We start from the raw sequence: 22,234 nt of genomic DNA on the forward strand, positions 1-22,234 counted from the left end.
TTGGTACAAATGGGTATGGATGCCATAGAAAGTGGTCTCAACTGTGAAAAGACTTGGACCGAGTTTTTCAGCTGTAGCTTCCCCGAGAGCCCTGAGAGGGCAGAGAGATTGCTTCGACTTTCACTCCGCATTCCTGGGTCAAAAATACAGCTGGACGAAGTGGATAAGATGGCAAGGTTAGAAGAGATGACCAGGCAGCAATATGGACCTGGCGGACCGGATCATTCTCAGATCGCCCGAATTTCTGCGAAACTAGTTGCGTCAGTCTTCTACTTTGATCTAGAAGCTAGACTTGGGGAACATATCACAGGTTGGGTTCAACAGACATGTTTTGGGGCCATTTTACTAACTCTTGCTTCAGGATTCGTTAAATGCCGGTTTTGTCAGGATCGAACTTATGATGGTCCGTTGGCACAACTGGCTCGGGGACTACGGAAGCTCAGACCCAGTGGTAAGCAGAAGACATCTTGGACCGGTGCCAAATCTGACGCAATCTGTATAGCGCGGCGGTTTCTAGTCTATCCAAACGCCTTGTCTCCTCAGTGGCAGACGGTAGAAATACCGGACACGATGCTGGAAGGAGTTCTATTAGAGGACCTCTCATTTGAGATCAGAGTGACATTTGATGTCCCCGACCAAGCCATGACGAGTAGGATATGTCTACTGTTAGACCTCGATCCCCCAACGGCAGAGACAATAAGTGGCTTCCCCAGAGTCATTCAGAACAAGGAAGCCACCCAATCTCAGCCTCGACCGTCTCATATTCTTAGCCTAGCGAGCTATCGCAGCTTTGCAAACAGATCAGAAGCAGTAGGCTCGATGCCTTCATACAGGCCCTCTCCTGATGTCTCACACAGCTTTCCTGCTTCGCCCAACAGCCTGGCTGGGTCTGAGACAGGCAGAATTCTTGCTTCACCTTCACCAACAACCTCTGATTGGATCTCCAATCAACGACTACTGGCCGAGGGATATTTTAATAATTCGTCCTCGCTGCCAAACAATGAGATGGATGGACCGACTGTGCCAGCGGCCTACAGCGCACCATCCCTAGCATCCCTACCAACAGGCTACCATTCGAAAATGGTTAAAGGCCCATCAGGATCTTCGACACCCATGTCTTATCCTGGAATGTCGTCTTCAGGTGGTCCGACAGGCCGGGGAATAAAGCCTGGCTTCGAGGAGACGAGCAAATTAAGCAAGTTTTCCAAGATGCTTGATGAGTATTCGGGGGGCCTTCGGAGAAAGAAGCCTCAGATGTGAGCTTACAGAAACATACAGAAACATTACCCGGGTTGATCACGAAATGCATGTTTCATGTGCCATACAGTCGCCCAAGGAAATGGTAACAGGGTTCGCCGTCGAACAGTTCGTATACTTCTCGAGCTGGTATCTCCAACATGAAGCAAATCTACTCTAGGTGTAATCTAGCTTGAAAGAAATACAGTCCCTGTTGATGTGGTGAAGTTCAATGACATGAAAAGATTTTCGCAAACGCCATATACCCCTCGCTGAAAGAAGACAATGTTTATGAAGCTAGAAAGATGTCTTGACACGCTTGACAATACGCTCAGTTGAGGACAATGGCTCAAGCGACGGGAGCAGCGATGGCGGTCTTTGCAGCGTCCTTGTCCGATACCACTGCAGACTGTGTGGTGGGAAATGTCTCTGGAAAGTTGAATGTTGATTTCTCCAAGACAGGACTAAAGGCGGCGAAGACTGGGACGGCAGCTTTGCTGCTGGCCCGGCGCCACATGTTGGCGCGAGGATTGAAGGTCGCAGGCAAACCTTTGCCGTGCGTCTGCTGGTCATCGACCTTGGCAATCTTGATGACCTCGCGTTGAATGTCTGCAAATGTGTCGAAAGGGATGAAGGGGATGTTGTGCTCGACACAATATTCCTCCAGTCTCAACCCACGGCGAGCAAAGAGCACATCGGCCTCACGGGCAGCTGGGAGGTCCGAGACTCCATCGCCAATGAAGACAATCAGAGGGATTGTACCGTTGTCGGCTTCTAGGGCGGCACTTTGGCGGTATTCGTTGATTGACTGTGCCTTGTCGTGGCCGAGGTCGGTATCGTGCCGCCACACGGCCTCCCACTTGCTACCGTCATCGGCAATCTTGGCATCATTGGCGACAATCTCAATGTGTTGACTCATATCTTGACCGATGAAATGATCGAGGACTCTTCTTAGGACAGGTTTCAGACCAGCCGAGATGACGTTGAAGGGGATGTTGTTGTTGACGCAGAACTCGTGGAAGGATTGAAAATCAGGGTCGATCTCCAAGGCTGACTTCATGACCTCAAAGCCATCTTCGAAGGGGACGTCTAACGATGCATAGAGTTCGTCAGAGACTTCACGGAATGTCCGTTCTCCGGTTTCCATCTGGTGGGCAAGGGTGGCCCTTCGTTCAGCACCGCAGCCGAAATTGTCGAACAGAGTGTGGCCAGTGTCTTGCATGAAAATCGTGCCATCAAAGTCTTGGGTGGTGTTAGTGACCATTTTATATTGCTTGAGGGAGCTGAAGAGAGAATATATACCTGAAAAGCAAATGATCTTGCGCTTCGTGCCCATGTTGGCAGTGTTGGCACGTTGAAAGCCAGGACGAGTTTGTTTGGCCTCGATAGGAGGAGGGGTCACAGCAACAGGAGCCATGGCTTGATGTGCTAGCGATCTATAAAAATTTGGATAAAGAGAATGTGTATGGAGGTTGTTTGAAGGTTCGGCCTAGTTGTCAGCCAAAGGTCGTTGGAGCAGGTAGCAGGAATAAATAGATTTGGATTGAGCGAAAGGGAGTATCTATACGTAGGCGGCTGTGGGACTAGTATCATGGGTGGCACTTCAACATGGTCATTGCGATGGCGGCTCTGTATTGAGCCATCAAACCTTGATATCCTCCTCAATGATCGAGGCCAATGCTGGAGATCGGTAGCGTGCTGGGATTGGTCCAGCAGAAAGGCGTTGATGTATGTTGACGCAATTTACATCATTTGGGCGAGACAACAGTGGAATGGCAGCAGGTCGAAGATAGCAGATAAAACGGCGTGGCGGAGCAGGTGGAACCCTTCGACGGGGCGGGATTGGCCTAGAAGGCGAAAGGAGACGGGTTGCTACCGTGAAAAAAGCACATGCTTAGCCTGGAAATCTTGGAAAATGGGTCCTCGAAGTATGGGAATTTCAATATGTATGATGACGCTATAATGTCGCCGCCATTGGCCAATGCGTAGACCGCGTGGGAGGGAGGAAGATGCAGATAGGCGGTCAGCGGCTTGTCTAGGCAAAATAGTGTCGATATATTCCTCTTCCAGGCATGTAATAAGCCCATGGAATAAAGGTAGCCACTGTCATGACCGTTATTCTTGAGTGGACACGAAACTCGTGGTTGGAAGGTTGAAGTGTGGGTAGAAAAAAAGGTTGGGATTTTTCCGGCGATCGCTGTTGAGAGTCGCCATCACTACTGGAGAATCACGTGACACCAGGCTCTGCGTGGCATGAAAAGCTTCGTAGTTCCTTGGGAGCATTTCTCCAATAGTGAGTTGATTGATCCGGTTGATCGTCACAAGATCGGCGAGGCCTTGACAGGTACATAACCTTGCTTCAATGTCAGTTCTCAAACTCTTCGCCTGCTGGAGTGGTGAGTTGATTGGGGGTTCAAATCCAGAAAGGTTTGTGGCAGGGACTCCAGCAAGGAGACTTGCATGTCTTGCGTAGAATGTGTGATTTTCGTTGACCCAGATGTTGAGGATATTCACAAGTGTATGGTAACGTGTTTGGCTTCTATTTACTTGAAAGTTGTTCTGGGGTTGTTATCCATGCTGTATTTGGCTCCTATCCACGTGAGAGCTTGATCTGTTACTATTGAAATATTACTGTTAAGATGCTGCAGCCCTCTCATTTTTGAAGATAAAAGGTGCCTTGCTGATGCATTCTTTTCCCACGTCGTTCCTGCTGCGCACAATTTCAACACCAAACTTGGTCATTCTTTCCTCCATTAGAGACCTCAGCTAAATACCTACGCGTGCCTTCCTAAACAAATATACTCAAGATGTCTACCTACATCACTCAAAAGCTCCGCGACACGAAGCTCAGGGACGCATGTTCAGATGAAGATCTTGAAGCTTTGTGCAATCATTTTGTCGTCGACCATTGTGAGCCATCACCAGCAGGGTCAGCAGCCGAACAGTCAGCAACAAGTAGTGTAAGTCATCTGCTGCGGCGCGCTTGGAAAATCTCACAAGACTCATACGAGAAACAGATCTCATCTCAAGACACGATGCCGCCTGAACGAAGACTCTTGATCTTTGAGTCTCTTCCCGTCGGCCCCAACCGTGAAGAATGGAGGTTGATGAACGCGCCAGGCCTCCCATTCTCCGACGATCTACGACAATACCTGTTCTTTGAGCCTTGCCACTGCAAGCCAGGTATCATCACGGAACTCTCCAAAGCCATTTCTCTCCTCAATTCGACGGCCGAAGTCTGGAGAGTTTTTGGAGTCATCATCAAGGGTCCCAAGGGAGTGGTTTTGGAGATGGATGGAGATAAATACAGACGAGCGGTCATTGAGAAAGTCGCGGCACCACCTCACCTCTGTACCGCTTGTGGAAAAAGTTGTCACCGAGGCAAATGAGTGGGAACGACCGTCGCATCGCCGCAGTCCGCAGTCCGCAGTCCGCAGTCGTATCAGCAACAGGGACAACCTAGAAGCAACGACAGAACCACAGGTCATGTATCGAAGGTCACAGGCAGTGGATGGACCGGTTGCTGGTCACATAAGGTACCTTACTCATGGGTATGCTTCAAACGCCCCATGAGCCAGATCTTCTAGATCAAGTAGTTTGAGATACTTGATCCAAATGAAGGTCATTACTTGAACAATCGTTGCATATTTTTCCCCCCTTTGGTTGTTCGTATTACCCCACATTCATGGCTGATTATGATGAAGATGAAGATGAGGAGTTACGTAGTCAAGAATGAGGAGACGCGGGTTCGGCCAATTCCGTGCCACGGCGCGGCTACTGTCGGTCCAAGAAGCCGCCAGACTGGCACGGTCGCGGTCGCGGGCCGGGTATGCCATGCCATGCCATCCCATTCTCCAACGTCTCTCCAATACTAGAATCCTCATTGTAAAGAAGGTCTGGACATCTTTCAAAGCTCTACAGGTTTTCTTTTCATTTTGGCTAATCATTGCTTTCCTGTGCTTCCTGAATCCTTTTGATTGCCTTTACCGTTCAGCCTCTCTCCATCCAAAATGACTACCGCTTTCCTTCCTCGCATCCTCCGATCCACCTCCCTCGCGACCTGCTCCCGTCATCAATCCCAGCTCCTAGGCCGCTCCTCACTCTCACTCTCCCTCCGTGCCGCCTCCACCTCCTCCAAACATCCAAAAGGCTTCGTTGCCCCCACCGCCGAAGATCTGTCTGAATTGCGTGAACGAGTTCAAGAATTCACCCGCCGCGAGATCCCAGAAGAAGTGGCGGCACGGACCGATCAGACCAATGAATTCCCTAATGAAATGTGGCTGAAGCTGGGTGAAGCAGGATTCTTGGGTCCAACGGCAGATGAAGACTATGGCGGTCTCGGTATGGGTTATCAGGCACACTGCATCATCAACGAAGAGCTGAGCCGGGCTTCTGGAAGCATTGGACTCTCATACGCAGCTCATTCTCAACTGTGCGTTAACCAGTTGTGCCTGAACGGCAACGACGAGCAAAAAGCTCGTGTTCTACCAGGCTTGATCTCGGGCCAAAAGATCGGGGCTTTGGCCATGTCCGAGCACAGTGCTGGCAGCGACGTCGTCAGCATGCGCACCACCGCCAAGGAGGCCGACGGTGGCTATATCCTGAATGGAACTAAGATGTGGATCACCAATGGACCAGATGCCGACTATATTGTGGTCTATGCAAAGACAGAACCGGAGAAGAAGAGCCGAGGCATCACTGCCTTCATTGTCGAGAAGTCGTTCAAGGGTTTCAGTGTGGCGAGGAAACTCGACAAGTTTGGCATGAGGGGCTCCAACACGGGCGAGCTGGTCTTTGACAACGTCTTTGTCCCCAAGGAAAACATCCTCGGTGGACTCAACAAGGGTGTGACTGTTCTCATGGAGGGTTTGGATCTCGAACGACTGGTTCTCAGCTCCGGCCCCTTGGGCATCATGCAGGCCTGTCTGGACCTGGTTCTGCCCTACACCCATCAACGAAAACAGTTTGATCAGCCAATCGCCCACAATCAGCTAATCCAGGGCAAGCTGGCCGACATGTACACCAAGCTACAGGCTTCTCGATCATACACCTATGCCACCGCTAAAAAGGTCGATGAAGAAGGCATCGTTCGTACCGAGGACTGTGCCGGTGCCATTCTGTACGCTGCAGAGCGGGCTACAGAGTGTGGCCTGGACGCAATCCAGTTGATGGGTGGCAATGGCTACGTCAACGAGATTCCCGCTGGACGCTTGCTCCGTGACGCCAAACTCTATGAGATTGGTGCCGGCACCAGCGAGATCCGAAGGATGGTCATTGGCAGGGCGTTCAACAAACAGTACAAGGACCAAGGTATTTAGAGTCTTGTTGCGCATGTCTACCATCTATCGCGTTCTCGGGACCAGCTCAAGGGAAAAATCTTATCCAAATGCGAGTCGACTTTGACCTTTCTCAGCCTTGCCACCACGCCCGCGGCTACTGCTCCCGCCACGCTTGCCTTTACTGCTGCCTAAGCCGGGTGGGCGACTGTTCGCTGGCATCTTGGCCTGGACAGAAGGGACATCGTGCTCTTGGAGACTTTTGGCAAAATGCCAGTCCTGATGTTCCGTCCGATCTGTCTCAGCAATCGATTTCTGACAGTCCTTGCAAAAATACGACGCCACATCCGTTTGACGGAGACTGGTAACCCGGTGATCTAGAGCTTCCTCGGTCGCACCATCGTTGGGCGCTGCATGGTCGTCGTGCCCGGTCTCATCCGCCGACAACTCCTCGCCTTCTCCAGTGCTTTCGCTTTTGGAGAAGAATCTACTGATGCCAGGGGGCCCGTCGAGGCGGCGGCGTTTCTCCGCGGGGTAGTCATCTCGAACCGGGGTAGCAGTTCCACTTCTTGTTCGAACGTCCAGGGCAGCTTTGGCTTCCTCTCCCTTGAGCAGAAACAGATCAATGCCCTTGTTCCCCGCCACACCTTCCTCGAAGCCGCCCACACTCAGAGACAGATTCGCGCACGGCCAAGCTCGACCATCCACCACCACTTGTCCCAGCAGAGTCTTAGCGAGGTCGAAAAGAGTGCTTTCCTCAATCTTCTTTCCTTGGGGGATGGGAAGTTGTTTGGATCTGGTCTGCCCGCCTTGGCGGTGATGGAGGGTAATGGTCTTGGGTCGTCTTTTGTTTTCAATCACCCCTTCCTCCACCAATCGTGCATAGATGTCTGCAGAAAAGATTCTCAACCACTTGTTTGCCTGTTCCGTACTATTGACGCTGGGCCGAAATGATTTGGCCGACAGCATAGATTTGATTTGTGTCCGTGAACTGACTTCGCTGTGGTCCTCGCCTCGAATGATTTCATGAAGCCATGTGCCCGTGTCAGCCCCGAATTTAGATCTCATCTGCTCCATTGGAATTTTGAGGAGCTCGGTGACCTCGTCGGTATTGAAGGCATCCACGACTTGATCCCCGAGCTTTCCACCCAGATTCCGGATTTTAGTGAACTTGAAGCCCGATAGGAAATGCTGGACTGCTCGGTTGCGGACAATAGTCTGCTGGTTGGGCTTCTTGTACCCTGCGCCCAGCTTAGCCATCATTTTATTCCGAGCAATGCCTGCGGAACATGTATACTTGAGATCCTGCCAGATTTTGGCACGGACACCTCGGACAATCTCGGATCCTATATTCATAACCACATCGTCCCAATCAGGGTCGTCATCCTCGGTTTCTGCCGAATCGAGATCAATCAAGGCATCTGCTTGCCAGTCGAGCGCGGTTGAAGGTGGGAGAGGCAAGTTCTCGGTAGGATCGTCATAAGGCGCGTGAACGAGCTCGGGGAACCTTTCCAGTAAAATGTGATGAATGTGGGCCGATAGGTCTAAGAAGACTTCGTCGATGCTGGCTTTCTCGACCTTTTGAAGCGGTGCCGGGGGAAGGATCTCCTTGATCAACTTCAGACTCTTTCTGGACTCGAGGCGGTAAGGATCCAAGGACACCTTGTCGGTCTGAATGTGCTTTGCAGCGTCGTCGCGGTAGGCCCATTTGTCGTCGCCTTCTCGCCATGTGGCCACGTGCTGGACAATGATATCAGGACACTTTGTCTTTGCCTCGGTCACCGTGACATGGCGATTGAGGCCGAAGTCGCGAGCGGGATAATTGATAGCGATGAGGCCTTGCCATTGTTGAACGGCCAATGGTTGGGTTTCGGCCACGCCAAGCCTGACCATCTCACACTGAGCGTAGAACGCATCATAGTCGATAAGTGCGATGCAGCGAAGTGGACATGTGGGAGAGGATTGACTGAGGGTTTGGAGATGCTTATAAGTGAAGCGTGATTTCCGTCTAGCTGGCCCAGTCAATGGTGAAGAGTTCAAGAAGGGTTGAGAGGATGACATGAGGAACCACAGCTGGGTTCATTACTAGCCCATTTCGACTTGATCTGATTGCTGTTCAAGAGCTTTTCTGGACATATTTCCCCATGCTTCTGTCAATCAATTAGTAAAGATAGGAAACAAAATCAAATGTGTCGACGGCAACCTGAGGTTGAGCAACAATGGAGATCTGCCGTTGCTGCCACTCTAAGCGAAACGCGTTTAACGACGCGATATTTGCGTGTCGTCATTGGAACTGAAACTGCAGGCACTCTTACCTGGAAAGGAAGGAGCGAACCATTCATCACGTGAAGCAGCCTGATCCCCGCCTCTGCTTTTATCCTGATACAGTCGGTGTAACTAGGCTGCCATTTTATGTATCTCCTCTTGCAGCACTTATCTGAGTGAGCTTGATCAAGAATCAAGAGTTTCATCAACTGCGTAGATGATGTGACTGTGTGAAACTCTGTTAAAAGTTGCTCGTATCAGTCATGGCCGTCATCTGGTCACCATGCCTCATCCTGTTGTTGGCGCTGCTGACAACGTCTTGTCAAGCCTTTGTTTCTCCCGTACCTTTGCCCAAACATGAATCACCCGCTGTGTCTTTCGATTGGGCTGGATTGCAATCTTCGACCGGCTTGAACTTCCGCAAATGCTACGGTGGCTCCTTCGAGTGTGCGAGACTGACTGTGCCTCTGGACTGGAACGATCCAATAAACCCAAACAATATCTCTCTTGCCATCATCCGTCTCCCAGCCGTGGTGGACAGAACGGACAAGAACTTCGGTGGCACAATCATCATCAACCCCGGCGGCCCCAGCGGGTCTGGGACGGATACCCTATTATTAGGGGGGCGATCTTTGCAGAAGATGATTGATAGCGAACGGCATTTCGAGATCCTCTCTTTCGATCCGCGAGGAGTCAAGTACACCACTCCCAACGTTGCGTGCTTCCAGGATCAGTTAGCCAGGCAAGTCCAGGACGTTTTTAACGTTGCTGTGGGTGGTCTTGACGGCTCCGAAGATGCGTTAAATGTCAAATGGGCAATCAGTCAAAGCCTGGGGACATCATGTCTGGATTCAGGCTCCTTTCCCGATGGTTCCAATATACGTCAATATGTCAGTACCGCATTGGTGGCGAGGGACATGATTGAGATCGTCGACAAACTCCACGAGAACCTCAAAGCCGAGCTCAAGAGAACAATGCGAAATGCTGGAATGCAGAAGCCCTTCGATAGCGACTCGGCCCCATATCCCACCCTTCCACTTCTTAACTACTATGGATTTTCCTATGGAACTTACCTCGGCAATACCTTTGCCTCCATGTTTCCTCACCGAGTTGGACGTATGATTCTGGACGGTGTGGTCGATGCAGATGATTATGCGGCTACTGGCTGGACGACTAATTTGTCGGATAACATGAAAACTTGGACAGCATTCTTTGATGACTGCTTTGCAGCTGGTTCGAAATGCCCTTTGTACAACTCAACGTTTACCACATCCTCCCAACTCCAAGAGCACGTGGAGAGGTTTATGGAGCATCTGAAAGAAAACCCGCTTCCCTTGGTTGTGAACGGAAATGCAGCCTTGATGACACACTTTTTGCTAAAAGTCGCAATTCATTCATGTTTGTATACCCCCAATCATCTAAGCCCGATTCTAGCAAAACTTCTTGCATCACTGGAGAAGGGCCGACTTGGCATAAAGCCAGTCGTTCTCAATGATGTTGATTTCCGGTCCGAAGCCGATACGATCGGCTTTCTGCCTTCTCTTCCACCTGTACCGACGCTGCTTAGAGGCCACTTCGGTCGTCCCGTTGGGTCTCCAGAAGATGACTACACATGGTCGCTCGAGGCAGCAGTTTCTATTCTGTGCGGCGATGGCGATGATATCACGTGGCGGAGTAAGGCCAACCAAACGGATTATCTTCGACTGCTTCAAAGCCAGTCCGAGCTAGACGCAGCCGTATGGGCGGAAATCACTCTGAGATGCGTTCATTGGCCACAAGCTCTGCGACCCTCCGACATCAACAGGTTTACAGGCCCCTTTCAGTCCAAACTTTCGGATTACCATTCTCGAGCGAGCCCATTGTTGTTTATTGGTAACACTGCTGATCCTGTGACTCCTGTGCGAAATGCTCACAGAATGTCTTCGCGCCACGAGGGTAGTGTGGTGCTCACCCAAGACATGCCTGGCCACTGCTCTTCGGAGATTAGCCCAACCACGTGCGGATTTACAGCCACGAAAGCTTTCTTCGCAAACGGGACGCTACCAGAGCCTGGGCTGGATTGCAAACGCACTCGTTGGCCTTGGGATACATAAGAATCGCCACCATCAAATGTAGAGGTGATGGATCTATGAAGACCATGACATGGACTATCTGATTGAATCATTTGCCCTGTTTCAGACATACAAACCGAAAATATTTGATGGCCCTGTAAAAAAGCAAGCACAGCAAGTTGGATGGAGAAATGCTCAAGGGTCACAGCCTTGTCCAAGTAGCGTGGTAGCCTGGTGTTGACGAGGCTGACCAATCAGACAAGCCTTTTTTCTTTCTTCACCACCTCGCATTTTCTCGTCATTCCTTTCAAAAGCTGTACAAAAGCCATAAGTGAAACATTGCTTGGTAATAAAATGGCAGTCAATGTTTATCCATAGCTGGTAGCCATTGGTGACTATTCTGGCGAAGCACATGACCGCCCTTTCTCGGCCGCCAGCGCACACGCACACTCGATCCCCAATGGGTTCGTCTTTCTTGAGCCCAGGACCTGTGGCGAGAGAGTACGACCTAGCGTCATTGCATCTTCGACGCGATGCATCACTACCAGTTGTGCTTTCGACTACAGTGACCAGCGCCCAAGATGAAGGGTACGCTGAAGGCATGGTCACCAACACGCGGTTTGGATCGTTTCCCCATTCGACCATCATCGGGCAACCATGGGGCAGCCAGATCCGTGCTAGCATCGTCGACACAGGTTCGCGCGGGCGCAAAGAACAGAAAAACGCCAAGAAACGAAAGGCAGCTGAGGCTTTAGATCAAGCAGATCAAGACGGCGACGGCGGCGGCGACCAGTCTGTTAGCGGAGATGTCGCCGTCAAGGATCCCGTCTTTGCCAGTTCGGGCTTTGTGCATGTCTTACCACCAACGCCCGAGAACTGGACCGTCAGCCTGCCCCATCGGACTCAAGTTGTCTACACACCTGACTACAGCTACGTCCTGCACAGGATTGCGGTGCGCCCGGGGTCGAGGCTGATCGAAGCCGGCAGTGGAAGTGGAAGTTTCACCCATGCTGCCGCGAGAGCCGTGTTCAACGGATATCCGAGATGTGCGATCACCACTGAGTCGGATGTGGGTGCACAGCCTGAACATAGAAGCGCAGAAGAGCAGGGCAAAGTATTTTCATTCGAGTTTCATGAAGAGCGACATGCAAAAGTCAAGGTGGAGATGGAACAGCACGGCCTACAAGATATTGTTCTAGCATCTCATCGCGACGTGTACAAAGATGGCTTCTTGGTCCATGACGAGCTGGACGGAGTCAAATCTTCACCCCGGGCGACCGCCGTGTTTCTGGATCTTCCTGCACCGTGGGAAGCGATCCCTCATCTCACACGACAGCCAGAAGACGGGACGGTTTCAGCTCTGGATCCCGGGTCGCCGGTGCATATCTGCACGTTCAGCCCGTGTATGGAGCAAGTCCAGAAGACGATTGTCGCGCTTCGAAAACACGACTGGTTAGATATTGAGACGGTCGAGGTACAGCACAAACGGATTGAAGTGCGGCGAGAGTACACGGGGTTGCAGTATGAAGGGATGCGAGGCGTCAATGGGGTCGCGGCGGACGTCGAAGATGCGTTGGTCAGGCTGCGAATGGTGGAGAAACGGGCAAAGGATTTCCATTCGGGTAGTGTGGACGAAGGCACCTCCTTGAAGGCCATGCGACAGCAGAAACAGCAGCAGGACCCGACCAGACTAGACCCGCGAGGCGGCAAACTTATTCACCGCACTGAGCCAGAGCTCAAGACTCATACCTCGTACCTGACCTTTGCCGTGCTGCCTCGAGCCTGGTCCGAAGAAGACGAGGCTGCTATGCAAGCCAAGTGGTCCAAACACGTCAATGTCAGCTCAAATGTCCCCAAGAGCCAGCGCCAACTTAAGAAGGAGGCCAAGCAACGAACAAAGGGACAGAACGGTGTTAAGCACGCTGCTGAAGGCGGCGATAAAGTTCAGTCCACGACCGAGGGAGCAGCCGAGTGATGTCTGGATTCGTGCTATGGACGGCGATATCATGATCCCTTTGGTCCAATCGTACCAATATCCCTAGATATCAATACCGAGAGGCTGTTTCTTCACCACGGTGCTTCTTGTCTGTTGATAGGTGGCCCTATGTCTTGATAGTTTGATTCGTGAGAGAGCTGGCTAAGCATATACCAAACTTCTTTCAGACCTTGATATGCTGTCTTGACTCTGGCATCATATGCAACCCATTATTTCTATCCCAAAGTTTCTTTCTCTATACAAATTCACTTCGGTATTCGAAGTGGGTGGGCCTCTGTATTCAGTACCCACTCGTCCAAATCAATGACATCCGGTGGTGAAAATATTAGGTAAAAATACTTCAGGGTTTCGGCGAGCCAAAAGCTTTCCATGGAGTCTCGCTGTTTTGGAGAGCTCGAATTGACATCATCTATGGCAGCATTACAGTAGTCCGTGGCGGTGGCTTTTTGAATGGATTGGAACATTTCCCAAGCAGCCTCCTGCAGCTCTTCTCGTCCAGTCATTCGGTATAATAAGAAGACGCTTTCAATGGCTTCAGGGCGAAGGATGTATGATGGCGCACGGGCGTTGGTGAATCCTGGCGGTAGTCCGTCGTAACCATGGCTGTCTGCCTCGAGCTCCCGACGCCATCTTTCTTCGTCCCAGGCACACCCGTCCAGTGAGTCGCACACAGCCATGTTGAAGTACTCAGGCATGATGCCTGCCTCAAAGGCGCGGTACGCCCAGACACAGCCATTTGTTAATCTCAAACCCAGATCAACATGCTCGGGAATAGCAAAGAGCTTACCGCCCAAGCCAAACATACCACCAACAAAGCAGGCTAGATGTTGACCCTCTGGATTGAAACGAAAGTTATTTTCATCAACCCAGGCTGTTCCAGAAAATAAAATGTCATCGTGGTCGGGTACCATGGGCCGGAAAAGGAGATTCTCCTTAATGGTTGCCGCAGCATGCTTGTACATCTGCTCATAAAGGGGGTCTAGCCCGCTGAGGAGAGCGTACATTTTGGGTAGATATTCGTAGAGGGAATCAGCGAGGGCTCCAAGCGTAAAAGTGTTATCGAAGGTGAGGTCTTTGTTGGCTAGGTCCCAATAGGAGGGCCATAAGCCAGGCAACTTGGTTTGATTTTGAGTCTGGGCCATGAGACTGGTCACTCTCGAGATGGCATCGTAGTACTTTGGATTGTGTGTGAGCTGTGTCAACCTCGTGAACTCCATCGACAGGGTTCCAGAAGCAGCAGATGGCTCATGGGTTCCGGCAACCTGCAGTCCGATCTTTGCTTTTTCGAAGTCAAGCCAAAAGGGAGGCAGTCCTGAAGGGGTATCGAAGGCCATGTATAGCATGTCGCCAAGTTCAATGGCCTTGGCCAACAATGCAGGCTCCTTGCTCAGATCATAGGCTGACAACAGACCGCCCAAGTGGCGGATAGTGGTCTCAAAAAGATTACATGACGACTCTGGTGTGTCGTTGAAGTCGAGGGTTGCTACCGCTCTGACTGCTTCCTTGAACTCGTCCTTGAAACCCATGATCCAAAGAGTATCGAGTGAGTCGATGAGGGTAGCAGCCCATCCTCCGTAATTGTTCTTGCTCGTGGCACTGAGTGGTAGTAATTCATCCTGCATCCATGCAAACCTTCTGTAACTCTTCCAACATTTGGAGAAGTCATTGCGGACCACATCGCGCCGCTGTGATTGCGTATCAGCCGTCGTCTTTGAGACTCGACCGAAGTTGTGCTGTATGCGGCGTAATGGTTTCGGTCTATCGTGTGGGAGGGTAGTCGTGAGGGAAAGAGGATAGTGGATGGTGGCCGTAGACCAGTCAAAGCGTCCTTTGGTGACGGCGATGTGAGAGACTTGCTCCTTTCGTAGGTTCCATAGCGACACCACGACAAAAAGTAGACATGCGTAGGCAATCCAGCGAATGTACATTCTGTACCATCGAAACGAGGTTTTGAAGAAGTGGCGATGGGACATGAAGAGGGGAGGAGCAAATGTTTACAGTCATATAAGTGGAGGCGGCCAGCGCCTGACTCATGACACAAATGCAAGACGACTGAATGTTGTGGGCGCAGCCTACTTTGGTTCGGTTTGTAGTAGAGATGAGGGACGATCTTCGGCCAAGGGTGGAACGGTACGACGAAATACACGACTGTGTGGCGGGGGCATAAAGGAAGATGGCACGGATGGACAGCGAGCACAGTGGCCGACGATGGACAAACAAAGGAAAGGCGTGATGGATCTCGAGACAAGACCTAGTCGGCCTTGATGATCGTCGTTAGAGAATAGGAAGACGTACTAGGTAGTAATTAAGCAATATGGAGACTGTGTCAACTGTCAAGTAATTGCGTATTTAGGTTACGGCCTGTGGCGCATGGCTTAAACATGACCATTTTACAGGTGGCACCAGCCGCCGGAAACGGAAACGTTGGGCCGCACGCTGCCCCTGAACCTAATCTTAGACGCAGGAAGCGCCCGCGTGGCCTGAGGGCCTCGGGCCCCTTCGTGGCCCCTTTAGCTTGACGGTGTCAGGACTTGGCTCTAACCTTTAGGTGCATCCGCAAAGCCAATCCTGACCGCTCCACAGAGACAAGCTGGCATCTCTAACCTTGTTCAGAGTACTCTGGTTTGGAAATCGAAACGCCTTTATCAATCAATCCTCAAGCGCCGAGTCTCCAACACCAAACGGTGCTGCTGCATATCTGCTGCATAGCACCAAAAACGCCCGTTAATCTCTCATGTCCTGGGTAGCAATCCACCGAGTCTCAGGGTTACGTTTTGGTTGCTATTGAAACTTGGCCTCGTTGCTTGATGAACCTACCTAACGTCCATAGGTAAGAAAGGTAAGTACTTAGATGCTTCCCCAAGACATCGAGGTACGCAATGACTTGCTTCCCTCATCTATCTCTCCTTTCAGTTCTGTCCGTCATGTGGCCAGTCGTCCGCAGTTGGTCCTTTCCTGCTTCTGTTCGTCATCGTTAACTATGCTATGGCTGGCACTTGTGTGCCTCAGCCCTTGGTACTTCCTCTTCGAGATGTTCAAGTCAATGCCACTGTCACTGACTCCTTTATGACGGGCATCCCAGCCCAGGTTGGAACTCCACCACAGGACATTGTCTTGTTGCCATGGCCGTTTGTTTTCTTTTCCAGTTGGACATCGAGAATAGTTCCCTAATTCTTGACTAGCGAACTCAACAACACATGGCTCTACGATCAGCAAGCACTCTGCGACCGTACCGTCATCTTCTCTGACGAGATTTGCTTCGTTCGCCGTGGCAACTATTACATCGAAAGCGAGTCGTCGACATTTAAACAGGCTCTTGATATCGTGTCTGCTGGCGGGGCTTCTTCTGAGACCCAGGTCCAGGGATCGGAGCTAGGCATCAAAAACTTGATCAATTCAGGGCTTGGAGGGACAGATGTGTTTCGCCTTGGGGCCAATGTTTCCCTTGAATCCTTCCCGGTTGGAATACCCAGACAAGCCTGGGATATGGGCTACACAACCTTGCATGCACTAGGCCTGGGATCCAACTCCACCTACCTCACTGCTCTACTTGATGCAGGGCACATTGGCGCAAGGGTGTGGTCAATATTCTGGGGTCGGATGTGGCAAACCAAAAATCCCATGAACGGATCCATTGTGCTTGGTGGCTACGACCGAGCAAAGGTCATTGGAAGAAACCTAACACAGAATCTCGACTTCGGGCCTTCAGGATGTTGGACGGGTATGAAGCTCAATGTCCACGACATTCGGGTAAATTTTCGCGATGGTTCGGACAAGACTCTGTTTCAAACCAACAGCATCATGCCCGTATGTTTAGTTCCTCAGCGTCAACTTCTGCTCGAAGCTCCCAGCTCCATCTTTTCCAATTTTGAGCTGGTCACCGCCACCACCAGCATTGGCCTTTCATTTGGTCTTCATTGGGGAGCTCAGCTCTTCGATCGGGGCACAGAGTAAGTCAAGCAGCTCTTGGAGACGTCATCAACTAATCTCAGATCAGATTCGATGGCGACATTACATTCGAGCTAGACTCCGACTTCACAATCCGTGTACCTAATGATCAGTACATCGTCCCTTTTGTCGCAATCGACCGAAACAGCTCTCGTATCTTCAACGAAAGCCAGAGAGAAGTCCTGGTTGGGGCTCTGGGAGACCAACCTGCCACACTAGGTCGTTACTTTCTGACTGCAGCTTACCTCATGGTCGACCAAGATGCTGGCACTTTTACTCTTTGGCAGGCCAATCCTTCTACAAATGTGGACCTTGCTGTCGTGGGAGACCAGGCTAGTCCAAGTTGCAGCGAGGACTCGTCGCCTGCCCAGTCATCATCGTCGTCGCCTTCATCCTCATCCTCATCCTCATCCCCAACCTTGGAGGGAGGGAGCAAGTCTACAATATCCGGTGGTGCGATTGCTGGTGCAGCCGTGGGTGCTGTAGCCGCCTTCGCTGCCATTACAGTCTTAGCATTCTTCCAGTTCAGGCGGAAAAGACGTACTCCAGCCTCTATTAAGCGAACCATAGAACCATATGAGATGCAAGGTGACTCTTTTGGAGAAATGCCGGTGACCATGGCGTCTTCAGGCGGCGGCACCATGGTGCACAAAGGACAGTACAACAAGGTGTCAAGTAGCCCTGACATTGTGTACGAGATGGACGGTAGTAAACGGTCTTCACTACCTAGGTAGCAAAATGATCTTATAAACTTAAGACAACAGTATTGAGAGTGACATGTGTGCGGTGGCTCAAAGGAGAAAAAGTGGTACTTCACGAAAGTCTGACCTAAGTAGAGGGCATATGTCCGAGATTTCCGTCAGTTGCTTTCGAACATTTGGAATATATTGTCTGCCTATTTGTTCAGAACTTGGAGAAGAAGTTCATATGTCAGAAGAATCTGGGGCAATTATCAAGGGCGAAAGAACAGGCAACGGGGTGAGCTGAAGGCTGCAAATTGATATGGACAATACAGGCATATCAAGCGTGCAACGATACCTACCACAACTCCTTAGCACTGTTAGCTAGGTAAGTGCCTACCTAGATAGCTACCTTACCTATTCGTAGGCTAAGCGGTTGGCTGTAGGCGGTAGGCGAGAGTTCGTGGTTCTTGGCATATAATCCCGCCAGGCACGATCGACGTAAACTGTGACTTTATCCCAGCCTTACTTCAACTGGCCTGTTAACAATTCACCACCAAGCATTATGAGTCAATGAATCAACGTTTCCTATTCTCACTCACCTCTCATCTACGACGCACTTTCTTCTCTTCATCTACAGTCCGTTGTATCACTTCTCGTCCCAGAATGTCTCAGCCAGCGTGGGCGCAACCCACCGGCTCAACACATCAACCGCAGCTAAAAGTCTACAATTCTTTGACCAAATCAAAAGTCCCATTTGTTCCCCTTGTACCCGAGACCATCTCATGGTATTCCTGCGGTCCGACAGTTTACGACGACGCCCATTTGGGTCATGCCAGAAACTATGTCACCACAGACATCATTCGGCGCATCCTACGAGACTACTTTGGTTTCAAAGTCCGATTCGTTATGAATATTACCGATGTCGATGACAAGATCATTCTGCGGGGAAGGCAACGCCATCTCTATGAAGAGTACAAAACAAAACACAGGTCGGTCCGCACTCGAATCACACCCAGTCAACCCAGCCCACTGACGTTGTTCGTAGGTACATTGATGATCAGGTGCGTCAGAATGTTCGACAAGCCTGGCTCTACTACATCCAGAAAAACCTGAAGCGCATTAATCCCAAGACCCTCCTTACCCCCGAGACGCTAGACGACGTGGTTGATGCTGCATATGGAGATGTCCTGGCGGGCGCTCCTCTAGAGCAAGGAACCAAACCAGGTGACAGGGAGGCCAAGATCAAGATGCACATCAATACTGTCAGAAGCACCGCCAAAGCACTGCTCCAGGATCCCAAACTTTTGACTCCACACGAATTCTACGCCCGAGTCGCCGATCCAATGTGCCTGGTGCTGGATGAACAGCTGGGAAACACTATCCGCGGAGATGACTACGCCGTTTTCACAAAATTAACAAAAGAATACGAGGCTCGATTCTTCCAAGACATGCACGATCTGAATGTCCTCGACCCCGACGATCTTGTTCGTGTCACGGAACATGGCAAGGAGATTGCAGAATTCGTCAAGAAAATTGCCGACAACAAGCTGGCCTACAGGACTACTGACGGCTCCGTTTACTTCGATATCAACGCCTTTGAGGCGGCCGGCTTCCCCTACGCTAGGCTCGAACCGTGGAATCGAAATGATAAAGAACTACAGGCGGATGGCGAGGGCGCGCTCTCTCAAAAAGATGGGAGCGTTAAGAGGTCCGATGCTGATTTTGCTCTCTGGAAAGCCTCCAAACCCGGCGAGCCAAGCTGGGACAGTGAGTGGGGTCCTGGTCGGCCTGGCTGGCACATTGAGTGCTCAGCGATGGCTTCAGGCAAGCTGGGTCAACAGATGGACATTCACTCTGGCGGGATCGATCTGGCTTTCCCGCATCATGACAACGAGTTGGCTCAGAGTGAAGCTTTTTGGGCGGATGGTAGCCATCGACAGTGGGTCAACTACTTCCTTCACATGGGACATTTGTCGATAGCCGGCTCCAAGATGTCAAAGTCGTTGAAAAACTTTACTACTATTCGCGAAGCTCTGCACGTTCGCAAAGAGTGGACAGCTCGAAGCCTCCGAATTGTGTTCTTACTCGGCAATTGGAAAGACGGCATAGAAATCACCGATGACATGGTAGTAGAAGGACGAGGCTGGGAGGACCGCGTGGATAACTTTTTCCTCAACGTCATCGAAAGTATCAATAGCACAGAAGCTGCCCATAACGAAAAAGGTGCCCTTGATCAAGTCCTCGAAGAAGCGCAAGAAAAGGTCCATACGGCGTTTTTGGACTCATTCAACACTCCGCTGGCGATGAGTGCCATCTCATCCTTGATCAACACCTACAACAGCACCAAAAAGATCGATCTTACCCACGCCGATCACGTCAATACTGCGAGATTTGTCACTAGATTTGTCAACATTCTCGGTCTCAATGGTGATGCGGCGGCGAACTCGACACAGGTTGGCTGGAGGGGCATTGACATTCCTGAAGCGGCCAAGGAGTATGTCTATCCGCTGGCAAGGGTACGTGATGAGCTCCGAACGGCTGCCATTGCCAAGTCCATCACGCCGGAGATTGTGCAAGAAATTGTATCGACCACATCCTCTGGGGTCGAAGAAGCGGCGTCTAGTGGGCGACCAAGGCCATCGTACGCGCGAACTCTGAGTGAGTTCAACCGCAGTGCTCTCCACGTGGCTTCCGTCGCAGAGCAGAACGAGCTTAATAAGAAAATCTTGGCTCTCTGCGATCGAGTGCGCGACGTCGACCTGTGGCAACTGGACATTTACCTTGAGGACCGAGAGAATGCACCGGCGCTGGTTCGACCAGTGACAGAGGGTCTACGGGTGGCTCGACGGGAACGCGAGGATAAGTTTCGGCAGAAGGAAGAGGCTAAAAAGAAGCGGGAGCAAGAGGCATTGGATAAGCTTAACAAGGGCCGAGTGTCTCCGCGAGACATGTTTAAGCCACCCCATTCCAACGACTATTCGGAATGGGATGGAGATGGGGTACCAACCGTCGGCAGCGACGGCAGCGCACTGACCGCGAGTAAGGTCAAGAGGTTGAAGAAGGAGTGGGAGAACCAGCGCAAAGCACATGAAAAGTATTTGGCCGCCACGAGCAACGGCGGACCAAGTACAGGTCCTGGGACAGGCCTTGATACTCCCAGTTCAGTGTCGACACCAGTTGGTTGAATTGAAGTCACTCGGAGGATATAGGAGCACATCAGGCCACTGTCGGCGTTGGCTCCAGGCTGAGGACGTATTTTGCATTATGATTGAGACCTGGTGAACAAGATAGATACCCATGTGTACTGAGTGACGATTTCAGTCGACGACTGCCAGCCACCAATTGATATTCTCGGTCCTCTATCAGCCCTGTCACTATCAGATTTTGCCCTCCAACTTCAACTCGCGGTACAAAGTCAAAGCGGCCAGGGTCTTGCCATCCCTGGCCGCCTCCCGCCACACACGGCGCAAGGGAACGATCTTCAACGTAATCTTCTCGCCTTGATCCCTCAAGCCAGTCAGCTTGCCTTTGAGGGCTTCGATTTCTTGCAAAGGAAGAGCCTTGCGCGCGAGGAAGATTGGAATATGCTCATCGCTACCACCAGGTGAAGGATAGGTTGCCGACTGGAGAATTTCAGAAGAATCCTGGTCAGGGTGGTCATTGTCGGCGGCGAGAGCGGTAAGGTCAAGGAGCTCGTCCTGGTGAATTTCGAGGCCAGTTTCCTCCTTGATTTCGCGGGCAGCGGTGCCGGCAAAGGTTCCACCGTCATCCACCATACCAGCGGGGATCTCGACAAAGGACAGACTTCCAGCGGCAATGCGAGGTTGAATGGTGAGAATGGCATATTCTTCTGACTCGCCAGTCACTGTGGTGGTAGTGTTGTTGGTTGATGGTGTCAGGATGATCAACATGGCCACACTCCCTCCTCGCATAAAGACTGATCCTGACAGAGACTCGCCCGAGTCATTTGTGACCGAAGCAACGAATTTCAAGAAGCCGATCTTGGAGTTGGTGAAGACGTCGAGACTTTGGATGTCGACACGACGGAGCGTATATGGTCTGGCGTGGAATGGGTGTGAGGGGAGACTATGTTGCAATGAGAGGGAGTTGATGAGGGTGGATCGCCAGAGGTTGAAAGCGGGATAATTCTCGATCATTTCTTGATTCAACTTGTGTGTGAGATGTGAGGGAATTGTCACCGATACCACAGGGTTGTGCTTTGTGGCAGGGAGTGAGAATGTCTCGTCTTTCGGAGGTGTGGACGACATTTTGGTAAAGGTGTGAACTGAGTGAATGGATGACCTGAGATGGATGGTGCTGAAGATCCCAAGGTCGAGTTTCTTGAGGTGTCGAGGTCGTAGATGCAATGATGCAACCATGAGTCCATGTAGATCTTTAAATACTCAAGTCAATAGGTTCTGAATCACACTCTGTAACAAAGAGTCATTGTGAAGAGGTTGGAGATGAGTGAATATTCCTCGGCCTACTGGGCATTGATAAGGCTTTGTTTGGTTGGAGTGTTTCGACTGAGTCTTTCTACGCCTATAATCGCTTAAGCAATCCCGCCAATCTAACCGAGCTTGGTGAAGCTCAGCCTTGAAGATTGGGCGCAAGAAGCCCGAGGGCCCCTAAAGCCCCCGAACCAACCACAATAGATGCGCCTAATGTGCGACGTTCTCAGGTACCCTTTTTGACATTTGTAGCGAATGACCTACCAGCATGATTAGGCACCTAGGTAGGTACCTATATACCTTATGGATGTAAAAATTCCCCCACCAC

At 51.1% G+C, this 22,234-nt stretch overlaps 9 protein-coding genes across 9 annotated transcripts; 5 read left to right on the plus strand and 4 right to left on the minus strand.

The window, feature by feature from the left end:
• Positions 1–9: 9 nt before the first annotated feature.
• On the plus strand, positions 10–1,260 carry PV10_05487 (uncharacterized protein; the record flags this gene model as incomplete). The annotated part of the gene is made up of 3 exons (XM_016370164.1): positions 10–310; positions 362–451; positions 503–1,260. The coding sequence occupies 3 exons, from the start codon at positions 10–12 to the stop codon at positions 1,258–1,260; spliced, it is 1,149 nt and encodes a 382-aa protein (XP_016222457.1).
• Positions 1,224–2,766, minus strand: PV10_05488 (uncharacterized protein). Its single transcript, XM_016370165.1, has 2 exons — positions 2,539–2,766; positions 1,224–2,478 (listed from the first exon to the last, which is right to left on the minus strand). Exons 1-2 carry the CDS (start codon positions 2,651–2,653, stop codon positions 1,586–1,588), a joined length of 1,008 nt encoding a protein of 335 aa, XP_016222458.1. The 5' UTR covers positions 2,654–2,766; the 3' UTR covers positions 1,224–1,585.
• Positions 2,767–5,130: 2,364 nt separating this feature from the next.
• Positions 5,131–7,428, plus strand: PV10_05489 (uncharacterized protein). The gene has a single exon (XM_016370166.1). The coding sequence runs from the start codon at positions 5,247–5,249 to the stop codon at positions 6,552–6,554; it is 1,308 nt and encodes a 435-aa protein (XP_016222459.1). The 5' UTR covers positions 5,131–5,246; the 3' UTR covers positions 6,555–7,428.
• PV10_05490 (uncharacterized protein) lies at positions 6,615–8,592 on the minus strand (the record flags this gene model as incomplete). The annotated part of the gene is made up of 1 exon (XM_016370167.1): positions 6,615–8,592. The coding sequence occupies exon 1, from the start codon at positions 8,571–8,573 to the stop codon at positions 6,615–6,617; it is 1,959 nt and encodes a 652-aa protein (XP_016222460.1). The 5' UTR covers positions 8,574–8,592.
• A 355-nt stretch (positions 8,593–8,947) lies between these two features.
• PV10_05491 (uncharacterized protein) lies at positions 8,948–11,032 on the plus strand. The gene has a single exon (XM_016370168.1). It carries the CDS (start codon positions 9,041–9,043, stop codon positions 10,868–10,870), a length of 1,830 nt encoding a protein of 609 aa, XP_016222461.1. The 5' UTR covers positions 8,948–9,040; the 3' UTR covers positions 10,871–11,032.
• Positions 11,033–12,816: 1,784 nt separating this feature from the next.
• Positions 12,817–14,975, minus strand: PV10_05492 (uncharacterized protein). Its single transcript, XM_016370169.1, has one exon. It carries the CDS (start codon positions 14,795–14,797, stop codon positions 13,070–13,072), a length of 1,728 nt encoding a protein of 575 aa, XP_016222462.1. The 5' UTR covers positions 14,798–14,975; the 3' UTR covers positions 12,817–13,069.
• Positions 14,976–15,809: 834 nt separating this feature from the next.
• On the plus strand, positions 15,810–17,506 carry PV10_05493 (uncharacterized protein; the record flags this gene model as incomplete). Its single annotated transcript, XM_016370170.1, has 3 exons — positions 15,810–15,952; positions 16,007–16,774; positions 16,822–17,506. The coding sequence occupies 3 exons, from the start codon at positions 15,810–15,812 to the stop codon at positions 17,504–17,506; spliced, it is 1,596 nt and encodes a 531-aa protein (XP_016222463.1).
• Positions 17,507–18,010: 504 nt separating this feature from the next.
• Positions 18,011–20,817, plus strand: PV10_05494 (cysteine-tRNA ligase). Its single transcript, XM_016370171.1, has 2 exons — positions 18,011–18,444; positions 18,501–20,817. The coding sequence occupies exons 1-2, from the start codon at positions 18,026–18,028 to the stop codon at positions 20,638–20,640; spliced, it is 2,559 nt and encodes an 852-aa protein (XP_016222464.1). The 5' UTR covers positions 18,011–18,025; the 3' UTR covers positions 20,641–20,817.
• Positions 20,818–20,832: 15 nt separating this feature from the next.
• Positions 20,833–21,928, minus strand: PV10_05495 (uncharacterized protein; the record flags this gene model as incomplete). Its single annotated transcript, XM_016370172.1, has 1 exon — positions 20,833–21,928. The coding sequence occupies exon 1, from the start codon at positions 21,832–21,834 to the stop codon at positions 20,833–20,835; it is 1,002 nt and encodes a 333-aa protein (XP_016222465.1). The 5' UTR covers positions 21,835–21,928.
• Between the last annotated feature and the right edge of the window lie 306 nt (positions 21,929–22,234).

The sequence above is a fragment of the Exophiala mesophila genome (genome assembly GCF_000836275.1).
Source record: "Exophiala mesophila strain CBS 40295 unplaced genomic scaffold supercont1.4, whole genome shotgun sequence".
NCBI classification, from domain to species: Eukaryota; Fungi; Ascomycota; class Eurotiomycetes; order Chaetothyriales; family Herpotrichiellaceae; genus Exophiala; species Exophiala mesophila.

Coding starts and splice junctions, on each gene's coding strand:
- PV10_05488 (XM_016370165.1), bottom strand. CDS start 2,653: ATGGCTCCTGTTGCTGTGACCCCTCCTCCTATCGAGGCCAAACAAACT. Junction 2,479..2,538: donor CAAGATCATTTGCTTTTCAG/GTATATATTCTC, acceptor ACACCACCCAAG/ACTTTGATGGCACGATTTTC.
- PV10_05489 (XM_016370166.1), top strand. CDS start 5,247: ATGACTACCGCTTTCCTTCCTCGCATCCTCCGATCCACCTCCCTCGCG.
- PV10_05491 (XM_016370168.1), top strand. CDS start 9,041: ATGGCCGTCATCTGGTCACCATGCCTCATCCTGTTGTTGGCGCTGCTG.
- PV10_05492 (XM_016370169.1), bottom strand. CDS start 14,797: ATGTCCCATCGCCACTTCTTCAAAACCTCGTTTCGATGGTACAGAATG.
- PV10_05494 (XM_016370171.1), top strand. CDS start 18,026: ATGAATCAACGTTTCCTATTCTCACTCACCTCTCATCTACGACGCACT. Junction 18,445..18,500: donor GAGTACAAAACAAAACACAG/GTCGGTCCGCAC, acceptor CGTTGTTCGTAG/GTACATTGATGATCAGGTGC.